At 37.2% G+C, this 22860-nt stretch overlaps 1 protein-coding gene across 1 annotated transcript in view; it reads left to right on the plus strand.

Annotated features, from left to right (window-relative positions):
* CIR1 (corepressor interacting with RBPJ, CIR1) overlaps positions 1-22289 on the plus strand; it is a 43428-nt gene extending 21139 nt beyond the window's left edge. The window contains exons 8-10 of the mRNA XM_049616023.1: positions 18608-18714; positions 19816-19901; positions 21247-22289. Of these exons, the coding sequence (XP_049471980.1) occupies positions 18608-18714; positions 19816-19901; positions 21247-21988 (935 nt within the window). The 3' untranslated portion in view covers positions 21989-22289. The remainder of the gene's footprint in view (positions 1-18607; positions 18715-19815; positions 19902-21246) is intronic.
* Positions 22290-22860: the final 571 nt, after the last annotated feature.

Below are 22860 nucleotides of genomic sequence, written 5' to 3' on the forward strand. Positions count from 1 at the left end.
GTGTGTGTGTGTGTGTGTGTTTGGAAAGGGAAAAGTACGGAGAAGGAAAAATGATAATGTGCTAAAAGAGCTTTTTTTTTTAAGGGAAATATTCATTTTAGTATCATTTCTAATTTTTTCCTGTTGTAAATTAAATATCCAGTCCTAGAGGAATTGCCAAATTAATTGTTGATATATTTAGTGAATTAAGGATTACTAATTGAATCTACATTATGATTCTGATAATATAAAGCTACATGCATATACATTAGGACTGGAAGGAAACATGGAAGACTGAAATAGTTAATAATTTGGTGAAATAACATGTGACTGTCTTTACTTTTATATTAAAATGTGTGATTAACATTGGAAAAGAAACTGGGGCACCTGGGTGGCTCAATCGGTTGAGCCTCTGACTTTTGATTTTGGCTCAAGTCATGATCCCCGGGTCGTCGGGCTCTGCACTGCCGATGGGGAGCCTGCTTGGGATTCTCTCTCTCTCTTCCTCTGCTCCTCTTCCTTGCTCGCGCTCTTTCTTTCTCTCTCTAAAATAAAAAACTTTTTTAAAAATGGGAAAGAAACAAGATTTGGCTTTTCAAACGTTGAATATCTCTTGTATTTTTGAGAAGGTTGATGTTTCCCTTTGTTCTCCTGTATTAAATTTATTTTCAGAATAGTTGGAACAGCTGAAGAAAGGAAAGAGTTACTGGTGTGTCGTAAAAAGCATATTCATGATGAGAAATAACTAGCAGACTGAATTAATTCTTTGCCTCTTTATAGAAAAAGGCATTAGGAAAATTTCCATTTCCAATTTTTCCTTTAAAACTGACAAATATAAATGTGAGAACAAATACTGGTAAATACACAGGATATTTTTAATTTCTTAAATCCTGTATCTTACTCATCTGAGAATATCTCAACACACTGAACTCTATGATAAAATTATGGTAAAAATAGATCAGTAACTTTCACCATCTGTGATACCACAGAAGATGATGAAAGTTACTGATCTATTTCTGATGCACTGTCAAGGTTGAGAACCATCAGCTTCAGCTGTATGTAAGAACAATTGATATGATATGAAGATCTCTTAATAATATGGATGTTGTTTACAACATTTGGTCAAATTAAAAATGCAAATTGTAAGACAAAGTAGCTACATGGATTCCATTCATGTTTCTCTTGCTGTCTTTAGGTAGACATATAGACAGATACTTGTAGAAAAATGACTGGCAGGAGATAGACGAATATATTAACAGTGGTTATACATTTATAGTTTTTAAGTGAGTATTAGAAGAATTAAAAATTTTGTACATAAAAGTAAATTATTTAAAATTTTATTGCTCAGTTAATACGTTTGAAGTTTGACCTGCATTTAGCAGTGCCACTTAACTAACACTAATAGAAACTCTTAAAGGATTCTCAGAAACAAAATAAAAAACTCTAGTATATCAAATAGGAAAGCAAATAATAATGATGTTGTATCCTGAATTTGAATGCAGTGAAAAATAAACTGGCCAATTTCCTAATCCACTTGCTGATTCAAGCTAAAAAATCTTTTCATTTTAAAAAATCACCTATTGAATAATGTCTCACCAGTGAATAGAGATTATTTTTGCAATAATGCAATTTCAGTGGATGTGGTTATCATGGGATAATCACACCCCTGGGGTACAGCCTTGTGCCTGTAATCTCCCAGGAGTGTAATTATTTCATGATAACCGCACCTCCCGGCGTTGCATTATTTCTATTATGAAATTCTAAGTTTAGTATATAAAGTAACTTACTTTGATCACTGGTAACTGCAAGGTGCTGTTAGAATGTTCCAGCTGTGAGGTTTACAGAGACCAGCCATAAGATTTACTTCTCCTTTACAAAGTTAAATTAGGCAATCAAAATGCTTCTTTTGGCTAAGCTGGTTTAGAATATCTTTTCTACCGATAAGATCATCTTAACTTTGTAAGTTTCCATGCACTCTGAAGTACATCAGAATTATATGTAAAACTTTCAAGCTTCAGTGGTGACTAAATGTTTATAAAGTATTTTTATATTACATTATAATTGGATGTACTGCCCACCTGCCTTCATGTGTACTCTTTGGCCCTTGTTCTTATCATTGACTCTTACCATCTGTCTCTTACATTTTTAGTGTATACTGATATTAAACATCAATTTTTTTTTAAATCCACAAGCTGGGTTTTCAACAAAGCAAGTGGGGTGTTTTTGGTTTTGTTTTTGTTTGTTGCTTTCTTAATAGATTTAATAGTTACATGTATCTGTATGCCTTTTACTTAATCATTTTGTTTCATTTCTTGTTTGTGCTTTTTCTTAATAGACTTTATTTTTGAGAGTTTTAGGTTGACAGCAAATTTGAGAGGAAAGTACAGAGTTTTCCCATAACAACCAACCCCCACAAATGCACAGCCTCTCCTATTACCAACATTCTCTACAAGAGTTGTACATTTGTTATAATTGATCAACCTACACTGACACGTCATTGTCTCCCAGAATCCATTGTTTACATTATGGCTAACTCAGCATTGTACTTTTTCTGTAGGTTTGAACAAATGTATGATAAGTATCCATATTATAGTATTGTACAGAGTAGTTTCACTGCCCCAGAAATTCTCTGTGCTCCCTCCTCCCTTCCCTCTAGCCTCTGACAACCTCCCTTCCCTCTAGCCTCTGACAACCACTGACCTTTTTACTATCTCCCTAGTTTTACCTTTTCCTGAAGATCATGTAGTTGGAATCTTACAGTGTGTAGCCTTTTCAGGTCGGCTTCTTTCAGTTAGTAATATGCATTGTAGGTTCCTCCATGTCTTCTCATGACTCATTTAATAGTTCATTTCCATGTAGTGCTAAATAGTATTCCATTGTCTGGATGTACCACAGTTTATTGATCCATTTACTTACTCATGACATCTTGGTTGCTTCCAAGTTTGGGCAGTTAGGAATAATGCTGCTGTAAACATCTATGTGCTGATTTTTGTGTGGTCATAAGTTTTCAACTCCTTTGGGTAAATACCAAGGAGTGTATGGGTAAATACACTTGGGAAATACCAAGAGAGTGTGTGGTAAGAGTATATTTAGTTTTATAAGTAACTGACAAACTCTTCTAAAGTAGCTGTACCATTTTACATTCCCATCAGCAATGAACAAAAGTTCCTGTTATCCATATCCTCGCCATCATTTGGCATTGTCAGTGTTGTGACAATGTCTTTGTATATTTTGGTCCTTTACTAGATGTGTCTTCTGCAAATACTTTTTCCCAATCTGTTGCTTGCCTTTTCTTTCTTTCTTTCTTTCTTTCTTTCTTTCTTTCTTTCTTTCTTTCTTTCTTTTTCTTTCTTTCTTTCAAATGTTTTATTTATTTTTGAAGGAGAGAGAGACAGAATGTGAGTGGGGAGGGGCAGAGAGAAAGGGAGACACAGAATCTGAAGCAGGCTCCAGGCTCTGAGCTGTCAGCACAGAGCCCGATGTGGGGCTAGAACCTACGAATCACAGAATCATGAGCTGAGCTGAAGTCAGATGCGTAACCGAATAGCCACCCAGGCGCCCCTTCTTTTTCTTGATCAAGTATTTTTTTCAGCAGCTTTTTTGAGTTAACATTTGCATACCATACAGATCACCCCTTTAAAGTGTACAATTCAGTGGCTTTGAATTTGCATATTCACAAAAGTTGTACATCCATCACCACAGTTAGGTTGAAAACATTTTCATTACCCCAAAGGGACCCCTCAGCCCCTTACCCTCCAGCTCCTAGTCCCCCCAAGCCCTAGGCAGCCACTACTCCACTTTCTACTTTTTTTTGTAGATTGTCTGTTTTTGACATTTCATATAAATGAAGTCCTACAAAATGTAGTAAAGAAGGTAGATTTAATATCATTTTGTTTGCGTTTAAATTTCAAACTTAGAGGCACCTAGGTAGCTCAGTTGGTTAAGTGTCTGACTCTTGATTTCAGATCATGAGTCTCAGAGTCATGATGAGTCTCAGGTCATGATCTCACAGTCGTGAGATTGACCTGTGCTTGCACTCGCATGCTCTCCCTCAAAAATAAGTAAACAAACTAATTAATTAGTTAATTTAATACTTAAAGAATTACAATTGCCTTTCTCCCCCCCACCCCAAACACTTAACGTCTAGTGTCCTCTTCCCACGGAGTCTAGGCATGTCACCTCCTTACACATCAATTATACACAAAGTATTGTTAACCAGGGAAGCTCACCTAAGCCAGAGTTTTTATTAGGGTTTAATTATATGGTCATGATTGATCGACTCATTGACCATATAGTTGAACTCCTCTCTAGTTCCTCTCCCTTCTCCAGAGGTCAAGCTAATATCAGAGCCCCAACCCTCTACTCACATAGTTCGTCCTTCTGGTGTGGCCAGCCCATCCTGACTCATCTCCTTAGCATAACCTGTCTACGTCACCTCAATAATGTAAACTATCAGATCCCATTGTAAATAACAGACACTCCTATCACTCAAGAAATTTCAAGGATACAGAGGCTCCTTCCCAGGAACTAGGGACAAAGTACAGCCAAGTTCTTTACTACATAGCAGTTGTATTTTTTTTTTTTTCATTTAGTTCAAAATATTTTAAAATTTCTGTTGAGACTTCTTTAGCACGTGTGTTATTTAGAACCGTATTGTTTAATCTCCAAATACTTTGGGATTTTCTGACTCTTCTTTATTATTTCTAGTTTAATTCCATTTTGGCCTGAGAGCATTGTTTGTATGATGTCTATTCTTTTACATTTGTTAAGGTGTGTTTTATAGCCCAGAATGTGGTCTCTCCTGGTGATGTTCCATATGAGCTTGAGAAGAATATATATTCTGCTGTTCGGAATACTCTATCCAATATATACAATACTTTGTACTGTATTGGATAAAATACTGTATATATATCAACTAGATCCAGTTGATAATGCTATTTAATTCAACTATATCATGTTGATTTTCTTCTGTTGCTCTCTGGATCTGTTTCTGATATAGGGGCATTGAAATCTCCAACTATAATAGTGGATTTGTCTATTTCTGAAAACATTTCTATCAGTTTTTGCCTCATATTTTGATGCTCTAATGTTAGATGCATACACATTAGGAATTGTTGTATCTTGCGGAGAATGAAACCCTTTTTCATAGTGTATATATACACTATGTATATATAGTGTATATATATATATATATAGTGTGTATGTGTATATATCGTGTATATACGTATATAGTGTATATATATATATAGTGTGTGTATATATATAGTGTATATACATATATAGTGTATATATATATATATAGTGTGTGTATATATATATATATATATATATATATATAGTGTGTGTGTGTATATGTATATATATATTTCTCCATCACTTTAGTCTGTGTCTTTATTTGTTTAAAGATTTCTTTTTTATTTATTGATTGATTTTTGGATTTTTTAAAAAAATTTTAATTTACATCCAAGTTAGTTAGCATATAGTACAACAATGATTTCAGGGATAGATTCCTTAATGCCCCTTACCCATTTAGCCCATCCCCCCTCCTATAACCCCTCCAATAACCCTGTGTTTGTTCTTCATATTTACATGTCTTTTATGTTTTGTCCCCCTCCCTGTTTTTATATTATTTTTGCTTCCCTTCCCTTGTGTTCATCTGTTCTGTGTCTTAAAGTCCTCATATGAGTAAAGTTGTGTGATACTTGTCTTTCTCTGACTAATTTCACTTAGCATAATACCCTCTAGTTCCATTCACATAGTTGTTATTTATTTATTCTTTAATGTTTATTTATTTTTGATAGAGAGGCAGCGTGAGCAGGGCAGGGGAGGAGAGAGAGGGAGACACAGAATCTGAAGCAGGCTCCAGGCTCAGAACCTGATGCGGGGCTCAAACTCATGAATGGTGAGATCATGACCTGAGCTGAAGTCGGATGCTTAACCGACTGAGCCACTCAGGTGCCCTGTAAAGATTTTTAAAAAAATTTTTAAGTAATCTCTACATCCAACGTGGGGCTCAAAGTCACAAGCCCAAGATCAAGAGTCTCATGCTCCACTGACTGAGCCAGCCAAGTGCCCCTGTGTCTTGATATTTAAAGTGGATGTGTTGTGGTGCCTGGCTGGCTCAGGTCAGTAGAGCATGCGACTCTTGATCTTGGGGTCATGAGTTCACACCCCACATTGGGCATAGAAATTACTTTAATAAATTAGAAAAAAACTGTGGGTTAGTTTTAGACAACCTATCATTGAGTCATATATATGTAATAATATGTCTATTATTGATGTAATTATATTTATAATTGTTATCTATTTGTTGCCCTTGTTCTTTATTTTTTTGCCTTCTGCTTTTTCTGCTTTTAGTCGAGCATCTTATGTGATTCCATTTTCTCTCAGCATATCAATTGTACTTATTTTTTTTTTTATTTTAGTGGTTGCTCTAGAACTTGCAATGTGCATTTACAACTAATTTAAGTCCACTTTCAAATAGCACTGTACCACTTCACAAGTAGTACCAGTACTTTACAACAGAATAAACCAGCCAGACCAGGCATGACCAGGCACGGTCATTTATATAATGTTCCCGTTATATAACACAATTCCTTTTCTCTGTCCCTTTTAACATTGCTGCCATACATTTACTCATAAACTATAATCATCTAGTATATCCTTGCTATTATCATTTTTCAAACAAGATGTTATCTGTTAGGGGCACCTGGATGGCTCAGTCAGATAAGTGTCTGACTGTTGATTTCAGCCAGGTCATGATGTTATGGTTTGTGGAATTGAGTCCCATGTCGGGCTCTGTGCTGACAGCACAGAGGAGCCTGCTTGGGATTCTCTCTCCTCCCCTACTCTGCTCTTCCCCCACTCATGCACATGCTCTCTCTCTCTCTCTCTCTCTCACTCTCTCAAATAAACTATAAAAAAAAGACACTTTCTCTTAAATTTTTAAAAATATTTAATTATTTTTGAGAGAGAGAGAGACAGAGTACAAGTGGGAGACACAGAATCTGAGGAAGGCTCCAGGCACAGAGCCTGATGTGGGGCTTGAACTCATGAACCATGAGATCATGACCTGAGCCAAAGTAGAACGTGTAACCGACTGAGCCACCCAGGCGCCACTCTTACTCTTAAGATAATATTTTATCTTCCATTTATTCCTTTTCAAGTGCCCTTTCATTATGTAGATCCAAATTTCTGATCGTTGTCATTTTCCTTCTCTCTGAAGAACTTCTTTTAATTTTTCTTGCAAGGCAGGTCTGCTGGTGACAAATTCCTCAATTTTTGTTTGTCTAAGAAAGTCTTTATTTCTCCTTCACTTTTGAAGGACAGTTGCTCTGGAGACAGAATTTAGTGTTGGTAGGATTATCTTTCAACACTTGAAATAGTTCACTCCACTCTCCTGTTGCTCCCATGGTGTTTTAAGAGAAGTATATGTAATTTTATCTTTGTTCCTAACTAGGTAAGAGTTTTTTGCCCTCTGACATCTTTCAAGTTTTTCTCTTTGTCTTTGATTTTCTGCAGTTTGAGTATGATATGCCTAAGTGTAGGTTTTTTGGTATTTATCATGCTTGGTGATCTCTGAGCTTCCTGAATGTGTGGTTTGTTGTCTGTCATTAGTCTTGGGAGCTCTCATCCATTATTACTTCAAATATTTCTTCTGTTCTTTTCTCTCCTCCCTTCTCCTTCTGGTATTCCTGTTGTGCATATGTTGCACCTTTTGTAATTGTCCCACAGTTTTGTTTTTGTTTTTGTTTTTAATGTTTATTAATTTTTGAAAGAGAGAGAGAGTGAACAGAGGAGGAGCAGAGAGATAGGGAGACAGAATCAGAAGCAGGCTCCAGGCTCTGAGCTGTCAGCACAGAGCCTGACGTGGGGCTCGAACTCACAAGCCACGAGATCATGACCTGAGCTGAAGTCAGACGCTTAGCCGACTGAGCCACCCAGGCGCCGCCCGCCCCCCCACAGTTTTTTAATATTCTGGTTTTATTTTTTTCATTTTCTTTGCCTTTGCTTTCTGTTTGGGAAGTTCCTATTGACATATCTTAAAGCTCACTGATGTCCATGTCGAGTCTGCTGATGAGCTCATCAAAGGCGTTCTTCATTTCTGTTAGTGTTTTTTTTATTTCTAGCATTTCCTTTAATTGAGTCCAGTGTGAAGCTTGAACTCATGACCCTGAGATCAAGACTACTCCAACCTGGAGCGCCTGGGTGGCTCAGTCGGTTGAGCGTCCGACTTCGGCTCAGGTCATGATCTCGCACTCCATGAGTTCGGGACCCGCATCAGGCTGTGTGCTCAGAGCCTGGAGCCTGCTTCAAATTCTGGGTCTCCCTCTCTCTCTGCCCCTCCCCCACTCATGCTCGCTCTCTCTCTCTCTCTCTCTCAAAAATATTTTTTAAAAAAATTTTTTTAACAAAAAAAAAAAGACTACTCCAACCAACTGAGCCAGTCAGGTGCCCCTAAGCCTCATTCTTTTAGTTAGCATGTGTGCTCCTGAGCTGTAACCTTCACAGGTGCTTCCCAGCTTTTTTTCTCCACCCCCCCCCCCCCCCCGGCCTCCCTCCCCCCGCCTTTTTCCCCATGTAGGTTAGGTTTTGGTGAAATAGTTTCCCTTGAGGGTAAGCATATGTTCAGGACAACAAATGCTGTGGACATATTTCAGACTGGTTATTTTTCCCTTCTTATTGTTGGAAGGTAAATACAAGGAGATTGTTCTTTGATAGTTCTTTGATAGTGAGAAGTGTAGCGGCTTCAGGAAGTAAAACTCATGAAAGTGTGGGGGCCCTATGAAGGTTGGGCCCCCAGGAGTTTTTAGTTCTCAAGCTAGTCCTTGCGTAGTCTCCAACAACAGTATATTACCCTTTTAAGGATTCCTAGTAGTTCCTGACTCCATTGGTGGTTTCTGGTCCTGTTAAACTGTGATTGTCTGTACCGCTTGTCTCTCCTGTTTTGGGGATAATGTCCTACCCTGTGGTCTCAATTCTTTAATACTGCTAAGAAGATTGGTTGATTTTCAGTTTTGTCATCTTTTTGTTGTTGTAAGGACGGGAGGACTTTCAAGCTTTTTATATATTGGATGAAAATCCAAAAGTTGTAAAAGCAACATAAAAGTGAATAAACGTTGAGTCCACATTTGTTAACATTAGTTTCATATTGTACGAATTACTTAGTACAATTTTGGTGTTTCTGGCTTAAGTTGCTATATATTTAAAGTTACTTTGCCATTTTTTAACTTAGATACAATTTTTTAAATGTTTACAACGGACTCCATAAATATGCAAATTTCACATTTTTAATAAAAGTAAATTTCAAATTCAAAATTCAAATTCCAATAGTTTTGACACAGAATTTCTGTTTTCTTTGTAACACATAAGTCTGAGAACCAGCCACACCACAAATGGCTAACATGACGTTAACGTTTCCTGTGTCTCTGTCCACTCTTGTGTATGCCATAGCCTTTCGTGTGTAAAAATATGAAAATGAAGAAATAGCTTAAATTGGGGCGCCTGGGTGGCTCAGTCGATTAAGCGTCCGACTTCGGCCCAGGTCATGATCTCACGGTTCGTGAGTTCGAGCCCCGCGTCGGGCTCTGTGCTGACAGCTTGGAGCCTGCTTCCGATTCTGTGTCTCCCTCTCTCTCTCTGCACCTCCCCAGCTCGTGCTCGCACTCTGTCTCTGTCAAAAATAAATAAACTTAAAAAAAAACATTTTTTTTAAAGAAATAGCTTAAATTGAGGAAAGCATCGTTTTATACTTATTGCAGAGGTTTGCCTATGAACACTCTTCCTTACCTAACTTGATTTAATTTCCTTGAAGAATGTCACGCTCAGCGGTCACTCTGATGGAAGTTTCCTGCAACACAGCTTCCACGTGCTACTTCTCCGTCTTTTAATCAGCCTGCTGTGTTGACAACATTTTGTTGCTTGAGGACATGTATGGGAAATGTAACAAAATAATGGTCTGATCACAAGCTTCGCTAGAAAGACATCTAGTAGCATGCTAGAGGGACTTCCCATAGAAAGAAAGATGATAAACTCAGTTGTCCATCTGGCAAATCTCCCTGAATCTATATGGAGTTCCCTTAACAACTCCTTGAAGAAGTTGAATCCTACCAGCACAGCTACTAGGATAGACCTACATCTGATGGCACAATTTTTGTTTAATTTTCCAGCATAATTCTACTGCAGAAAAAGTATTTGTGTTACCGGATTCTCATTAAAGCTAACCTCCTGGGGACGCTTGGCTGGCTCAGTCAGTAGAACATGCAACTCTTGATCTCAGGTTCATGACTTCGAGCCCCATGTTGGGTGTGGAGCCTATTAAAAAAAAAGAAAAAAAAAAGCTAAACTCCTAAAATAGGCAGATATTAAAACTAATAAATAAAGGATTGACCTCAAAATAAAGAAGCGATGCATCATCTCTTGCCTTTGTCTAGTTGATCAGTCAGGGACTAGGTTTTTTGTGTTTGTTTTTAATATAGGTGGAAGCTAAGTAGCTGACAAGAAGTGTTGACCTTTTAAAGAGCTATAATTCAGTAAAACTTGTCAAGTTATGGTGCTCCAAATGTCAAAGTGGTACTCTTGATTAATACTTTAAATTTTGGCTATTTTAAGTGGTTACCAATGGTTACATCATTTCTAACTATTTATAAGCACTATTATAATTCAGTGCTTAAATTTGTTGTTACAGTGGCTAGGCCACTGTAACTGTCATTAGCAAATTAAATGTAATCCTGTTCTGTCAGTAAATTACTCTGCTCTGTGTTCAAGTCATGTGTGGGGTAGTGGGGGCTACACTTCTCCATAATCTCCAAGGGGTATTATGATTCTCAGATCACAGTCATAACTCCCTTTTACATGATTCTTCCTATTAACATCGTTCCATCTACTCAAAGTCTGCCAGCTTCAAGTAAAGGAAATGAATTAGTGATTACCTGGAAAAGGAAAATGAATGAAATATAGTCCACCTAGTAAATATTAATTCTACGCAAATCAAACTTAATGAAGTTAACAACCTTCATCGTGTTACGCTTACTTAGAATGCCCCACTTTTTACCTTTTCCTAAATTGTATGAGAGTTTGAAAATCAAATTCAGCTTCTTATTCTTTCCTGGAAAATACAAGCTTTTCTGAATTAGGGACTGTATCTTCTTTATCTTTGTGTCCCTAATGCCTTGCACCGTGTACATGCTTAGTAAATAATACTTTAAAAATAATAGTTTAGTGAGTGACTGAATGAAAGGTTTTGCTAACTATATAAACATCACTGTTTATCATGTTCTCTGAATATATCTTATAGGTTTACAATTTATATTTTTCCTTTTCTTTGATATGAACTGATTTTCCAAAAGTTAGAAGCTTGAAAGCAAAAACTAAGTTCTCCATTCTCTAAGATGCTAACAGAATAAAATAATAAGCTCTCAGTAATACATACTGATTTTTAAATCAGTTTCTAAGTTACATACTAGGGAGGAATAAGTTGAAATTCCTTATGCCAGGTTCCCTCCATAGTTAGAAGGAGATGTAATACAGAAATGTGGTGAGCATCTAGCATAGTCATTGAGTAATTATTGTTGACTGATTTAAAATATCATGTGTAACTATTTTATAAAGTAAAATGTACTGGTCAGGCTGCCTGGGTGGCTTAATGGGTTGAGACTCTAACTCTTTATTTCAGCTCAGGTCATGATGTTGCAGTTGGTGTGTTCAAACCCCACGTTGGGCTCTGTGTTGACAGTGCAGAGCCTGCTTGGGATTCTCTCTCTCTTTGCCCTTCCCCCACTCTTGCTCTCTCTCTCTCTCTCTCTCTCTCTCAAAATAAATAAAGTTAAAAAAAAAAAGTACAATATACTGGTCGTATAGAGTTTGACAAATACGTACACCCCTGTAACCAATGTCTCTGACAAGCAAGATTCAGAGCTTGAATATTACCATAACCTAGAACATACCCTTCTGTCCCCTACTGGTCAGCCTCCTCCACCCACAACTGCTGTTCTTTTTTTTTTTTTTTTTAACTTTTTTTTTTCAACGTTTTTTATTTATTTTTGGGACAGAGAGAGACAGAGCATGAACAGGGGAGGGGCAGAGAGAGAGGGAGACACAGAATCAGAAACAGGCTCCAGGCTCCGAGCCATCAGCCCAGAGCCTGACGCGGGGCTCGAACTCACGGACCGCGAGATCGTGACCTGGCTGAAGTGGGACACTTAACCGACTGCGCCACCCAGGCGCCCCACAACCGCTGTTCTATTTTCTAATCTCGCACGTTAGTTTTGCCTGTTCATGAACTTCGTATAAATAGAATCATATGGTATGTATTTTTTGTGTCTGACTTCTTTGACTCAGCATAATGTTTCTGAGGTCAATAGATGAATAATGTTTAAGAGCTGTCATATTCTCTCAGTAGCAATCATGTTCTTTGTTTTTTGTTGTTTTTGAGAGAAAGGGAGAGAGTGGGGGAGGGGCAGGGGAGACAGAGGAAGGAGATGGAGGGAGAGAGATAGAGACACACAGAGAAAATCTTAAGCAGACTCCACGCTCAGTGTGGAGCCTGATGAGAGGCTCCATCCCACATCCCTGGGATCGTGACCTGAGCTGAAATCAAGAGTCGGGTACTCAACCAACTGAGCCACCCAGGCACCCCCAGGAGAGCATTCATTCATATTCTTAACTAAAACGTAGTGTTAACTTCTACTACCTCATGTTCATCACAACACAAATGACTTTTCTCAGTCCCCATGGACTGTGAATTCACTTTATCACTGCAAGTATCATCACTAAAATATTTGCATATAAATTAAGTTGAAGATAGAAGTTTGAAGATACAATCAAATGTAAGTCATATATTTGTAACTCTATTGATTCTGTAAGGGAAAGTTTTTTATTTTTAATAGTATTCTTTACTAGCATACAATAAGGGCAGTTTTATCTTTCCTTGTTTTTATGTATTTTCCAGACACATAGATTAAAATGAAATGCTTCATTTTTCCTTTACATTGTATGTTTTAATAGAGATCAAATTAGCTGTCTTCAGTATGAACTTGAGATAAGGGCAATAAGAAACACTTTTGTTTCCAGCCTCCACTAAGCTGCACTGGCAGTGTTTCAGGAAAATTCCCAGTATGGAGCAGTTTTATTACAATTCGGTACAATTGGTTCTTGCATAACCTTTGGAAAATCATACGTAAAACATTCTCATCTATATAAATAAAAATCACCCACACACTTTATTAATAGCTTTGTTCACTTTTTCCCTGGGACTTGTGCTGCATGTTCCCACTGTGCCCCCTTTTGCAGTCTTTTTTAAAGATAACTCTATACGCTTTCTTAAAGGCAAAAAGGTTAGGTAATATGTATACGATTCTTGATAATTCCCACTAGACACAGATCTCCCCGTCGTGTTCTATAACCAGTGTCTCTGTGTGGCCTTTTTACCCTTAGTAACAGGGAGTGGCTTTTTTACTAGATTCAGTCGATTTAATTTCAAGGAAGAAAGACGGAAAAAAGAGTGTACTCCCATGGAAATAAGAATCATAACATATTGAATTTGTGATCATATTTGGGAGTTTATTTTAAAACGCACATTTTTCAGGTTCTGCCCCCTCCACTATTACTATGTAGCGACAGCAAAACATTCTAGGTTGAAGTCTCAGCCTTTTGTCCTCAGTCTAGTTCACTGGCCAGAAATGTGTGTGTTTTCAAGTGTCATTTTTCTCAAGTCCAAACGTAAGAAGACTTGCTATGTAATCCTCCTAAGTATATGGTATAACATGCCAGAATAACTTAATAATAAGCCTGTAGATCTAACTACCAACTTACAGGAAATACAAAGACTAGAAGAACATGTTAAATGACATCACCATCCAGAATGTGGGATACTCTGCAGGACAAATAACCCAGTTTCTTCAGCAAACGAATAGCGGCTGGGGGTAGTGAAATTTTTTTAGATGAAAACAGACTTAAGGTATGTGTCACTTATACCTCAGTTTCTAAAGAGGGAAAAGAGGAACTCCTGGCTGGCTCAGTTGGTAGAGCGTGTAACTTTCAGTCTCAGAGTTGTGAGTTCAAGTCCCACATTGGGCATGGAGCCTATCTAAAACTAATTACTTAAAATGAAAAGAGAGAGAGGGGCTCTCAGGTGGCTCAGTTGGTTAAGCATCCGACTCTTGATTTTGCCTCCGTTCATGATCCCACAGTTCGTGAGTTGGAACCCCACATCGGGCTCTGCGCTGACAGTGTGGAGCCTGCTTGGGATTTTTTCTTTCTCTTCCTGCCCCTCCCCCCACTCGCACTTTCTCTCTCAAAATAAATAAATAAGCCTTAAAAAAGATAGCGAGATTTAAGAGATACATGAACTAATCTGGACAAACCAACTGTGAAAAGATACTGTTGGGACAGTCTGAATGTTGACTGGATATCCAATGATGTTTTAAAACTCTCAGCAGGGACAGGTGTAATAAAGGTGTTAGGGTTTTATTTTTAAGAAATACTCCTTGTTTGTTAGTGATTAAATACCAAAGTGATATCTGAGATTTCATCTCTATCAAAATCTAGATCTGTCAAATGCTCTGTCAATAACTCTATCAAAAAAGAAACACAGGAAGTTGGAGGTCATAAAGTAAGAATGGCAAAATATCATTGTTGAAGCTAAGGAGTACATTAGGTTCATTACATTATACTCTCTAGGTTTGAAATTTTTTACCGTATAAGGTTAAATAAAAATCCACAATGAAAAGGGAAAAATTGATCACTTAAAAAATTTTTTTTACGTTTATTTATTGTGAGAGAGGATTTGAGCAAGTGCAGGGGAGGGGCAGAGATAGCGGAAAAGAATCCCAAGCAGGCCCTGCACTGTGAGCACAAAGCCCAACATGGCTCAATCTCATAAACCGTGAATGCTCACCACTTTAATAGCAAACAAAACTATATTCATTTTAGGAATAGCAGACACTTGCAGCAAACAGTACATCCCATAAGTTACTGTGTTAAATTTTGGGGGAGAAGGAAAAGGCATTTCTCATGCAGCCTTCCCTACCTAACCTGCAGGTCAGTGCCCTCCCTTCTCCCGCTGAATACCATGAAATTGTAGAGGGTAATGTTTCATTTCAAAAGGAATGAGGAACTTGGAAAGGAAGATACATCTGTTCTTGGGAAGAGCAGATAGACCTCGTGCTAGCAGTGAGACACAAGTGTGTCTGCCTTCGGCATTCAGCTTCCTGCTGAGCTGTTTGTGGGCGTCAGCTGGGACTGCTGTCTAACAGTGAAGTTGGTGATGGGGCCTTTCTCATAGCCAGGACTTTTTAGTGTCCTCCAATAAAACATGCATTTTACTACACAACATTTCTTACCTCCCGTTACTTTTGCTGAGTTCTATAAAAACGAATGCTCTTAATGAATAGATTAGCCCCTGTCCGAACATAATTTTGTACAACCTAATTTGCCTTCTGGGATTTTTTTTTTCCCCCTGAGACACTGACCCCATGGTATTTTTCTAGTAGAATATAGTCTAGGTCTAATCAGGACATGAAACTGAATACCGTAGTCACAATCAGTATTCTGATGCTTACCTGTATCACAGCAGAGAAAGTTTGCAAAATGTAAAACAGTTTTCGTCAGTGGACCTGCTTTTCGAAGTTGGAACATTGGTTTTCATGCTCTGGAGGCTTGACCCAGCCTGAGTGAAGTGATCTAGAAAGGAGTCCTCACAAATCTACATTTTAAAACAAATGTCCTCTTACTGAATTCTCTAGAGTTATTCAACCATAGCAAATTTAAGAGCAAACCAAACATTCCTGGGCCCCAATTCCAGTTGTAGTTTAAACTGTTAAGGCACAGACACCAGAGAGCAAGGTGGTAAAAAAGGAGGACTTGGGTGGTGCTGCCCTTTCTGTAGCCTTGGGTGTCCACGCCAAACTTCAACCAGTGCTGTTGGGACAGAGCACCCGAGGTTCGCAACGTCCGTGGTCCCGAGAAGCCACTACGAGGAGGGCCCATGGACCAATTTGCCATTTTCAGTGGAAAACAAGTGGCGGTTACTAATTATGATGACCCTGTACTTTGGATCTGGATTTGCTGCACCTTTTTTTATAGTAGGACACCAACTGCTTACAAAATAAGGACGTTTTAATTAATCCATTACACAGATGTGAAAAGGAGTATTTTAAGAGATGCAGTCTCTTTGAGAAATGGATCAAACTCTTGAATTCAACATAGTATGTTTGTAAATAAACTTATGGTGTGAATCTTTAACGCCTCTTCTCTGAAACATGGAATGTAAAAAATAATATTAGGCACTATACATGAGAATAGTCATTTTGCATTGGAATATATTGTAAAATCTGTTTTTTCAACATATCTGTGTAATCTAGGATATCAACTAAACATTGAGTTCTCAGAGAGCTGGAGTCATTTCTATCAATTTAACTCTTCATAGCCACTGTCACAATAATGGGAAAGTATAAAGATACCTTGCTAAATATACCTTAATTGAACCTGACTTGTCACATCTTCTAACCCGGAACTTTTGACGATAGAAAAAGGTTTAAGAATATTTGAATAAGACTGGATTTTGAAAAATACTACTCTAAAAGCATTTTTTAAATCATGAAGACTATATAATAAAATAATCATAAACATTTTTATAGCTACTGGCAAAAATAATAATTGTTACTATTTATTGAATACTGTTTGTCAGGTGGTTCCCTAAGTATTTACAGTCTTTAGTGTGGAAGTGTATGCCAAGCATATGTACTACCCAGAGTTTGCTTGAGGATTTGGAAAAATATAGACACTACAAAAGTAATGTTTGTCTCACAATCTGTCAGACAGGCTAAAGAGAGATCATTTTCTTGGAGTAGTTGGAAGTACTGTAACGAAAATATAAAAAGCGTGTTTTTTAAAACTTCCTGAGAGCACCCGTGTTTTGATGAAATTAGTAACCTCTCATCATAATGGCCAAACCCTTTGGCCCCTTACCGAAGTACCTTTTATCCTAATCCTTAGCATGTTTGCTTTCTGAATTCATTTGACATCTTAAAAAATTGTTAACAAGGAAATGGAGCTTTGACGCTTCAGAAAACATATTTTCGACTTTATAAAATTGTGTTCTACTTTCAGTTGTTCTTGGTAATGTGAATAGAATGGTGTAAAGCCTGTAGAGCCCAGTAACAAATAGTAACCCACCTAACTTTTTACCACAGATGCTATTGACAAGTGAGCAGATTTGAATTTTATTGTTTTTTGTCTTCCATGCTAACGTATAGGTGAACGTGCAAATAACTGGTAAAAGACCAACAAAGCAGTGAAAAGAAAAATAGGTGAAATATTTAATCAATGAACTAGAGAATCCATTTCTGAAGTTTCTCTGTCCCCCACCCTCCCTTATGAATTGCTTGTTAGCAGGAACTGTCTTTATTCTTCCTTATATTCTGGATAGATCACCCAGTTAGTTCATTTAAGAAAGTATAAAGGATTCTGGGGCGCCTGGGTGGATCAGTTGAGCGTCAACTCTTGATTTCGGCTCAGGTCATGATCCCAGTTGTTGTGAGACTGAACCTCACGTTGAGCTCTGTGCTGAGTGTGGAACCTGCTTGGGATTCTCTCTCTCCCTCTGCCCTTCTGCCCCATTCACGTGCACTCTCTCTCTCTCAAAAAAAAAAAAAAAAAAAAAAAAAAGGAAAAAGAAAAGAAAAAGGAAATTGATGATTTAGGCCAGAAACTTTAAATAGCTTCTATGAAAAGTTATTTGCTACTGCAGGGAAAACAAAATGAAACTGAAATATACGAAAGAATGAGGAAAGGGTCTCTCCTTCCATATGGTCAATCTAATAATGTTTGAGGGAAGGACACCAACGTTTTCTTAAAAAAATTACTTTTTAATTGTATCTGTCTTTAGTCCATACCTATTTTTAGTATGGAACCAAAAAGGAGTTTGCTTTTCAAATTGGGATTTTGCAAAAGTAGAAACAGCAGCTTGTGAAAAATGTTAACATATAGACCTCTATTGCCAGCCTAAAATTGCTTGTCACCAACCCCAAACTTATAACTAGAAATTTCAAACTCTGAGCATATATATCTAAATATGGAAGATTAATTAGTGCTTTCTAGTTATCTGTAGCACATGTGTATGTACGAGTGTGCACGTGTGTGTGTGGTGATAATTAGCAAACCATATGGCAGTGTATTCAGTATTGATATTTGATAAATGAGGATGAGGAATTTTGAATTAGAAACTAGAATAATAAATTGCTCATGTACCTTTAAAAGTATCTTTTTTAAATTGAATTCTTACTGAGAGAATAACTATTAAAGTTTAATTGCAGTTTTTTGCCATTTTCCTTTGATTTTGTACTAAAAACCGCCAAGCAGATAACATCTAAACATATTTTTTCAGTGTGACAAAGTTACATAAGAAGAGAATCCCCTAGCACGTAAAGAAAAATGCAATTATTTTCTATTCTGAATCTCCAGACTGCTGTTTTAGAAAATCATATCTGATTATTTGCTCAGCAGAAGATTATTGAGTTGATTTAGCTGTGATTTTACTTAACAAAGCTTCAACTGCATTCCTACTGTGGAGTCCAAAAAAGGTAGAGAGATATAAATGATACATTCAAACTGCGATTTTTGTGAACAGGGCCATCGATGCACCCCTCGGAGCTAATAGCGGAGATGAGAAACAGTGGGTTTGCACTGAAACGAAATGTACTGGGGAGAAACTTGACCGCAAATGATCCATCACAGGTAATGATCTTTTTATCGGTAAGCTGAAAATGTCTATAAATCTAAATGTGATTGCTTGTGAATTGCTACTTATTGTTTTCCAATATGCATATATCCATAGGAAAGCAAGATAGAGCAAAGAAGATGCCTAAAATGTACTTGGATTTTGATTCTTTATTATTTTAACCTAAATGAGAAATTGTTTTTAAACCTATATTTTTAATAAATGAAACTGCTCCTCTAGGTTTATGTGGTTAAAGTCTCTAACTGAACTGGTGATAAGGTTATTTTTTACTTCCTGCTAACTTACATTAAATAGAACCAATAGGAAGAAATGTATAGAAGCAAACTCCTAAAATTATAGAAAATATTTTAAACTTAAGTTATTGAACTGTACGTAGATCCAGAAAATGGTTGCGTTTGAAGGGTTGTGGATATTTTAATGCAAAGTATTTTATTTAAGGAGGAAAGTGGAGCCCAGAGAAGTTAAGTGATTGCCCTTGGGCTCATGTGGCTGTCTAGAGATAAAACTGACACTAAAACCCAGACTCCCATTGGCATAATCTTGTGGTACTCTGAAAAGCGGCAGATTACTTTGCAAACACTGCTAGGGACTGTTCATAGAACCTGTATCATCCTATATTTGTTCTGTTTGGTATATTGGTGTGTATTTGATAATCATATATTTGATAATGTACTGTTGAATTTATAAATGCTAACAATATGGATGTTTTGACCTTCCTATAAAGTTCATGATCGTCTTGGTTTTAACATTCCATTAAATTAAAAATAAAATAGGTTAAACTCTTATGTGTTTGAATTCAAACTCGAGATAGAGAGTAGAAACCATGTTATAAACGTTTTATTTGTGTTTCTCTATCTTCCGCTTTCTGATAAAGTTTGTTAATGCTGACCAAGCAGTTATCTTAACCTCTTGATGTATTATGATCCTCCTTGACAGGAGGTTATAAGAAAATTTTTAATCCCCCCTCCACTTCTCAATCCAGAATGTCATACTCATTTCCAGTATGGGTTTGACAGAATTTCTTTGTGCTTTCTTTCCCGTCTGATAAGTAATTTGTCTTGCAGTCTAGCAATTTAATGATGTCTTTGTTGACTCAGGAATATGTTGCAAGTGAGGGTGAAGAAGATCCAGAAGTCGAATTTTTAAAATCACTAACAACCAAACAAAAACAGAAACTTCTCAGGTAATTAAACAGTGTATATTTAATGGATTCAACTATTTTTTTTCTTATATTTCGTCCTATGCATCCTATCTACTGATTTATTCCTCAGCTATAGTAATACAATTTTGTCTTTCTTTCAGTAACACGAAAATGAGCGTAAGATTATATACTCAGAATATACCAAAAAATCATTGTACTTTCCAGAACATTTAGTTTGGAAGTAGATTTATTTGTAGGTTTTACTTTTTGTACTAGATTTGTATATATCTTTGCATACAGTTCTGATAAAATATTATGGGTCATGTATTACTATTTTTGTGATTTTTTATGAGGAATGCTGAAAAATGTTTAAATATGAATCTTAGTTAAACAGACTACCTCTGGATTAAAGAATCCAAGAAATGTCTGCTGAGTCCAATAGAGGGAGCTCATGATGTTTCAGTTTGTGGAGTTTTGAGAATGGCTGGACAGAACCCAGTGAAGACATTTTTATTTTAGAGTAACTCAAGCACCAGAACAAGTTACTCTTCTGAGAATGTGAAGTACTCTTCAGAAATTCAGAATGCCTTAATAGAATTGTCCTAAACAGTTGTTGAAAACCAGTATGTGATTATTTTATATAAGAAGAAAGGAATCCAAAAAATGTAAAGTGTATTCTTTTTTAGAATTCCTGGAAAATATGCCCTTCAATTTTGATAACGCAATGTTGATTAATTATTTCCATACTTTAATATAGTACAACATTGGGGCGCCTGGGTGGCTCAATCGGTTAAGTGTCTGACTTCGGCTCAAGTCATGATCTTGTGGTTTGTGGGTTCGAGCCCGGCATCAGGCTCTGTGCTGACAGCTCGGAGCCTGGAGCCTGCTTCAGATTCTGTGTCTTCTTCTGTCTCTCTGCCCCTGCCCTGCTCACAATCTCTCTCCCTCTCAAAAATAAACATTAAAAAAACCCTTTTTTTTTTTTAAATTGTACAACATATAATTAATTTTTCATCTGATTATAGCTATATATTTAAATTTACATTAGCATGTAGCTAATGTTTTATAAAGCTTTCTTGAGGTCAGGATGTCCATTTATTTAGAGTGCTATATAATTTCAAAATCTGAATCAGTAAGAATTTTTTTTAATAGTCATTGCTATTGAGGAAAGAATAGTGAGATAATTGGCTCAATGCATTTAATTTTATGTGTGACTTGAATAATTTAAAAGGAAGAAAATTATTTGTCATTTAATAAAGTATACATTTATATTTGAGTCCCACTTTAAATAGTACCTAGGAAAATATATTGTCTATTTAAAATTTTATATTTGTCATCAAGAGAACTATTTTTACATAGTATGTTATTACGATTTTCCCAATAATAGGAAATTGGATCGGCTTGAGAAGAAAAAAAAGAAAAAGAAAAAAGACAGAAAAAAGAAAAAACTTCAGAAGAGCAGAAGTAAACACAGAAAACATAAAAATAAATCCCCCTCCTCCTCCTCTTCCTCCTCCTCCTCCTCCTCCTCCTCCTCCAGTGAGACTTCAGAAAGCAGCAGTGAGAGTGACAGCAAAGAAAGGAAAATACAAAAGAAGAAAAGAAAGAAAAGTAAGTGTTCGGGGAATAGCAACAGTGATTCCGAAGAGAAGGACAAGTCTAAGAAGAGAAAACTTTATGAAGAACTTTCTAGCAGTCACCATAACAAGGACAAAGCCAAGGAAAAGCCTAGGTTTTTAAAACAAGAGAGTTCTAGAGAGAATAGCAAATGGAGCCATGCTGATTCCGACAGAAAGTCCAGAAGCCATAACCAGAGCCCAGAGAAGAGAAGATCTGCAAGAAACGAGAGGAGCAGCAGGAGTCAGAGCAGGGACGAGAGGGGTAGGAGCAGCCGGAGCAGAAGTCACGGTAGTTACCAGCAAAGAGAAATAAGAAAACGGCCACAGCGAAGTCCCAGCGAAGAGCGGGATGGAAGAAATGGCCCCAGAAGCCACGGCACAGATGCCTACAGAGGAGGAAAACCGCACAGGGAGAACCCAGGAGATAAGCGTGCCGGAGTGACACAAAGAGAACGAAGCAGAAGTAGAGAGAATAAAGAGAGACTGTACGTGACAATTACCTGGGAATAAAAATATCTCTGCTCACTTATTAAATACCTGTGGCAAGGGCTAAATTACATACTATTGTCTTTCTAATAAAAAAGCTTTGTTTTCATTTTCCATCCCTGAAAACTGGCATATCAAATACAAAAACTACATGAGTCCTACAGGAGTGAACTTTGCAAATATTTGTAAGTAATCTCTTTTGGGGCTGTAAAAATATTTTCTGTGGAGAAATGTCTCTTGTGCCCTCTACTAGATAAAAACCCCTCTAACTCTGTGGCATTTTCTTTTTTCTGAAACATCATTAAAAGAATGGCAATACACTGAATGGGTACAATTTAATTTTCGTTACTTTTTTCTTTCTGTTCAAATTTTTACTTTTAAGATTTGAATTTACTTGAAGCAAAGTAGAATCATTGTTGAAATTCTCTAGTATGAATTCAGTAGTGGACGTGATCACTATTTCTTTGAGACATTTGAACTCCCTTCAGGTGTTCTGTTCTACCGATTTACACTTGGATGACACCCTAGTTTTCTCTGTTGCCAGAACAGATTACCTCACACTTCAAACAACATAGATGTATTGTACAGTTCTGGAGATCAGAAGTCTGAACTGTGTCTCCCTGGGCTAAAATCAAGGTGTCGGCAGGATTGATTCCTTCTGTAGGCTCTAGAAGAAAATCCGTTCGCTTGCTTATCTCCAGTTTCTGGAGCACAGCTGCATTCCTTGGCCCCTGGCCCCTCCTTCCATCTTCGGAGCTGACAAGGGTGAAGTCCTCACATGTCATCGCTTCGCCACGTGCATCCCTCTCCCACCTTTGAGGACCCTGGTGATTAGATTGGGCCCACCAGAGAAACTCCGTACTTTAAACTGATTAGCAACCTTCATTCTGTCTGCA

This window comes from Panthera uncia, assembly GCF_023721935.1.
Source record: "Panthera uncia isolate 11264 chromosome C1 unlocalized genomic scaffold, Puncia_PCG_1.0 HiC_scaffold_3, whole genome shotgun sequence".
Taxonomy (NCBI): domain Eukaryota; kingdom Metazoa; phylum Chordata; class Mammalia; order Carnivora; family Felidae; genus Panthera; species Panthera uncia.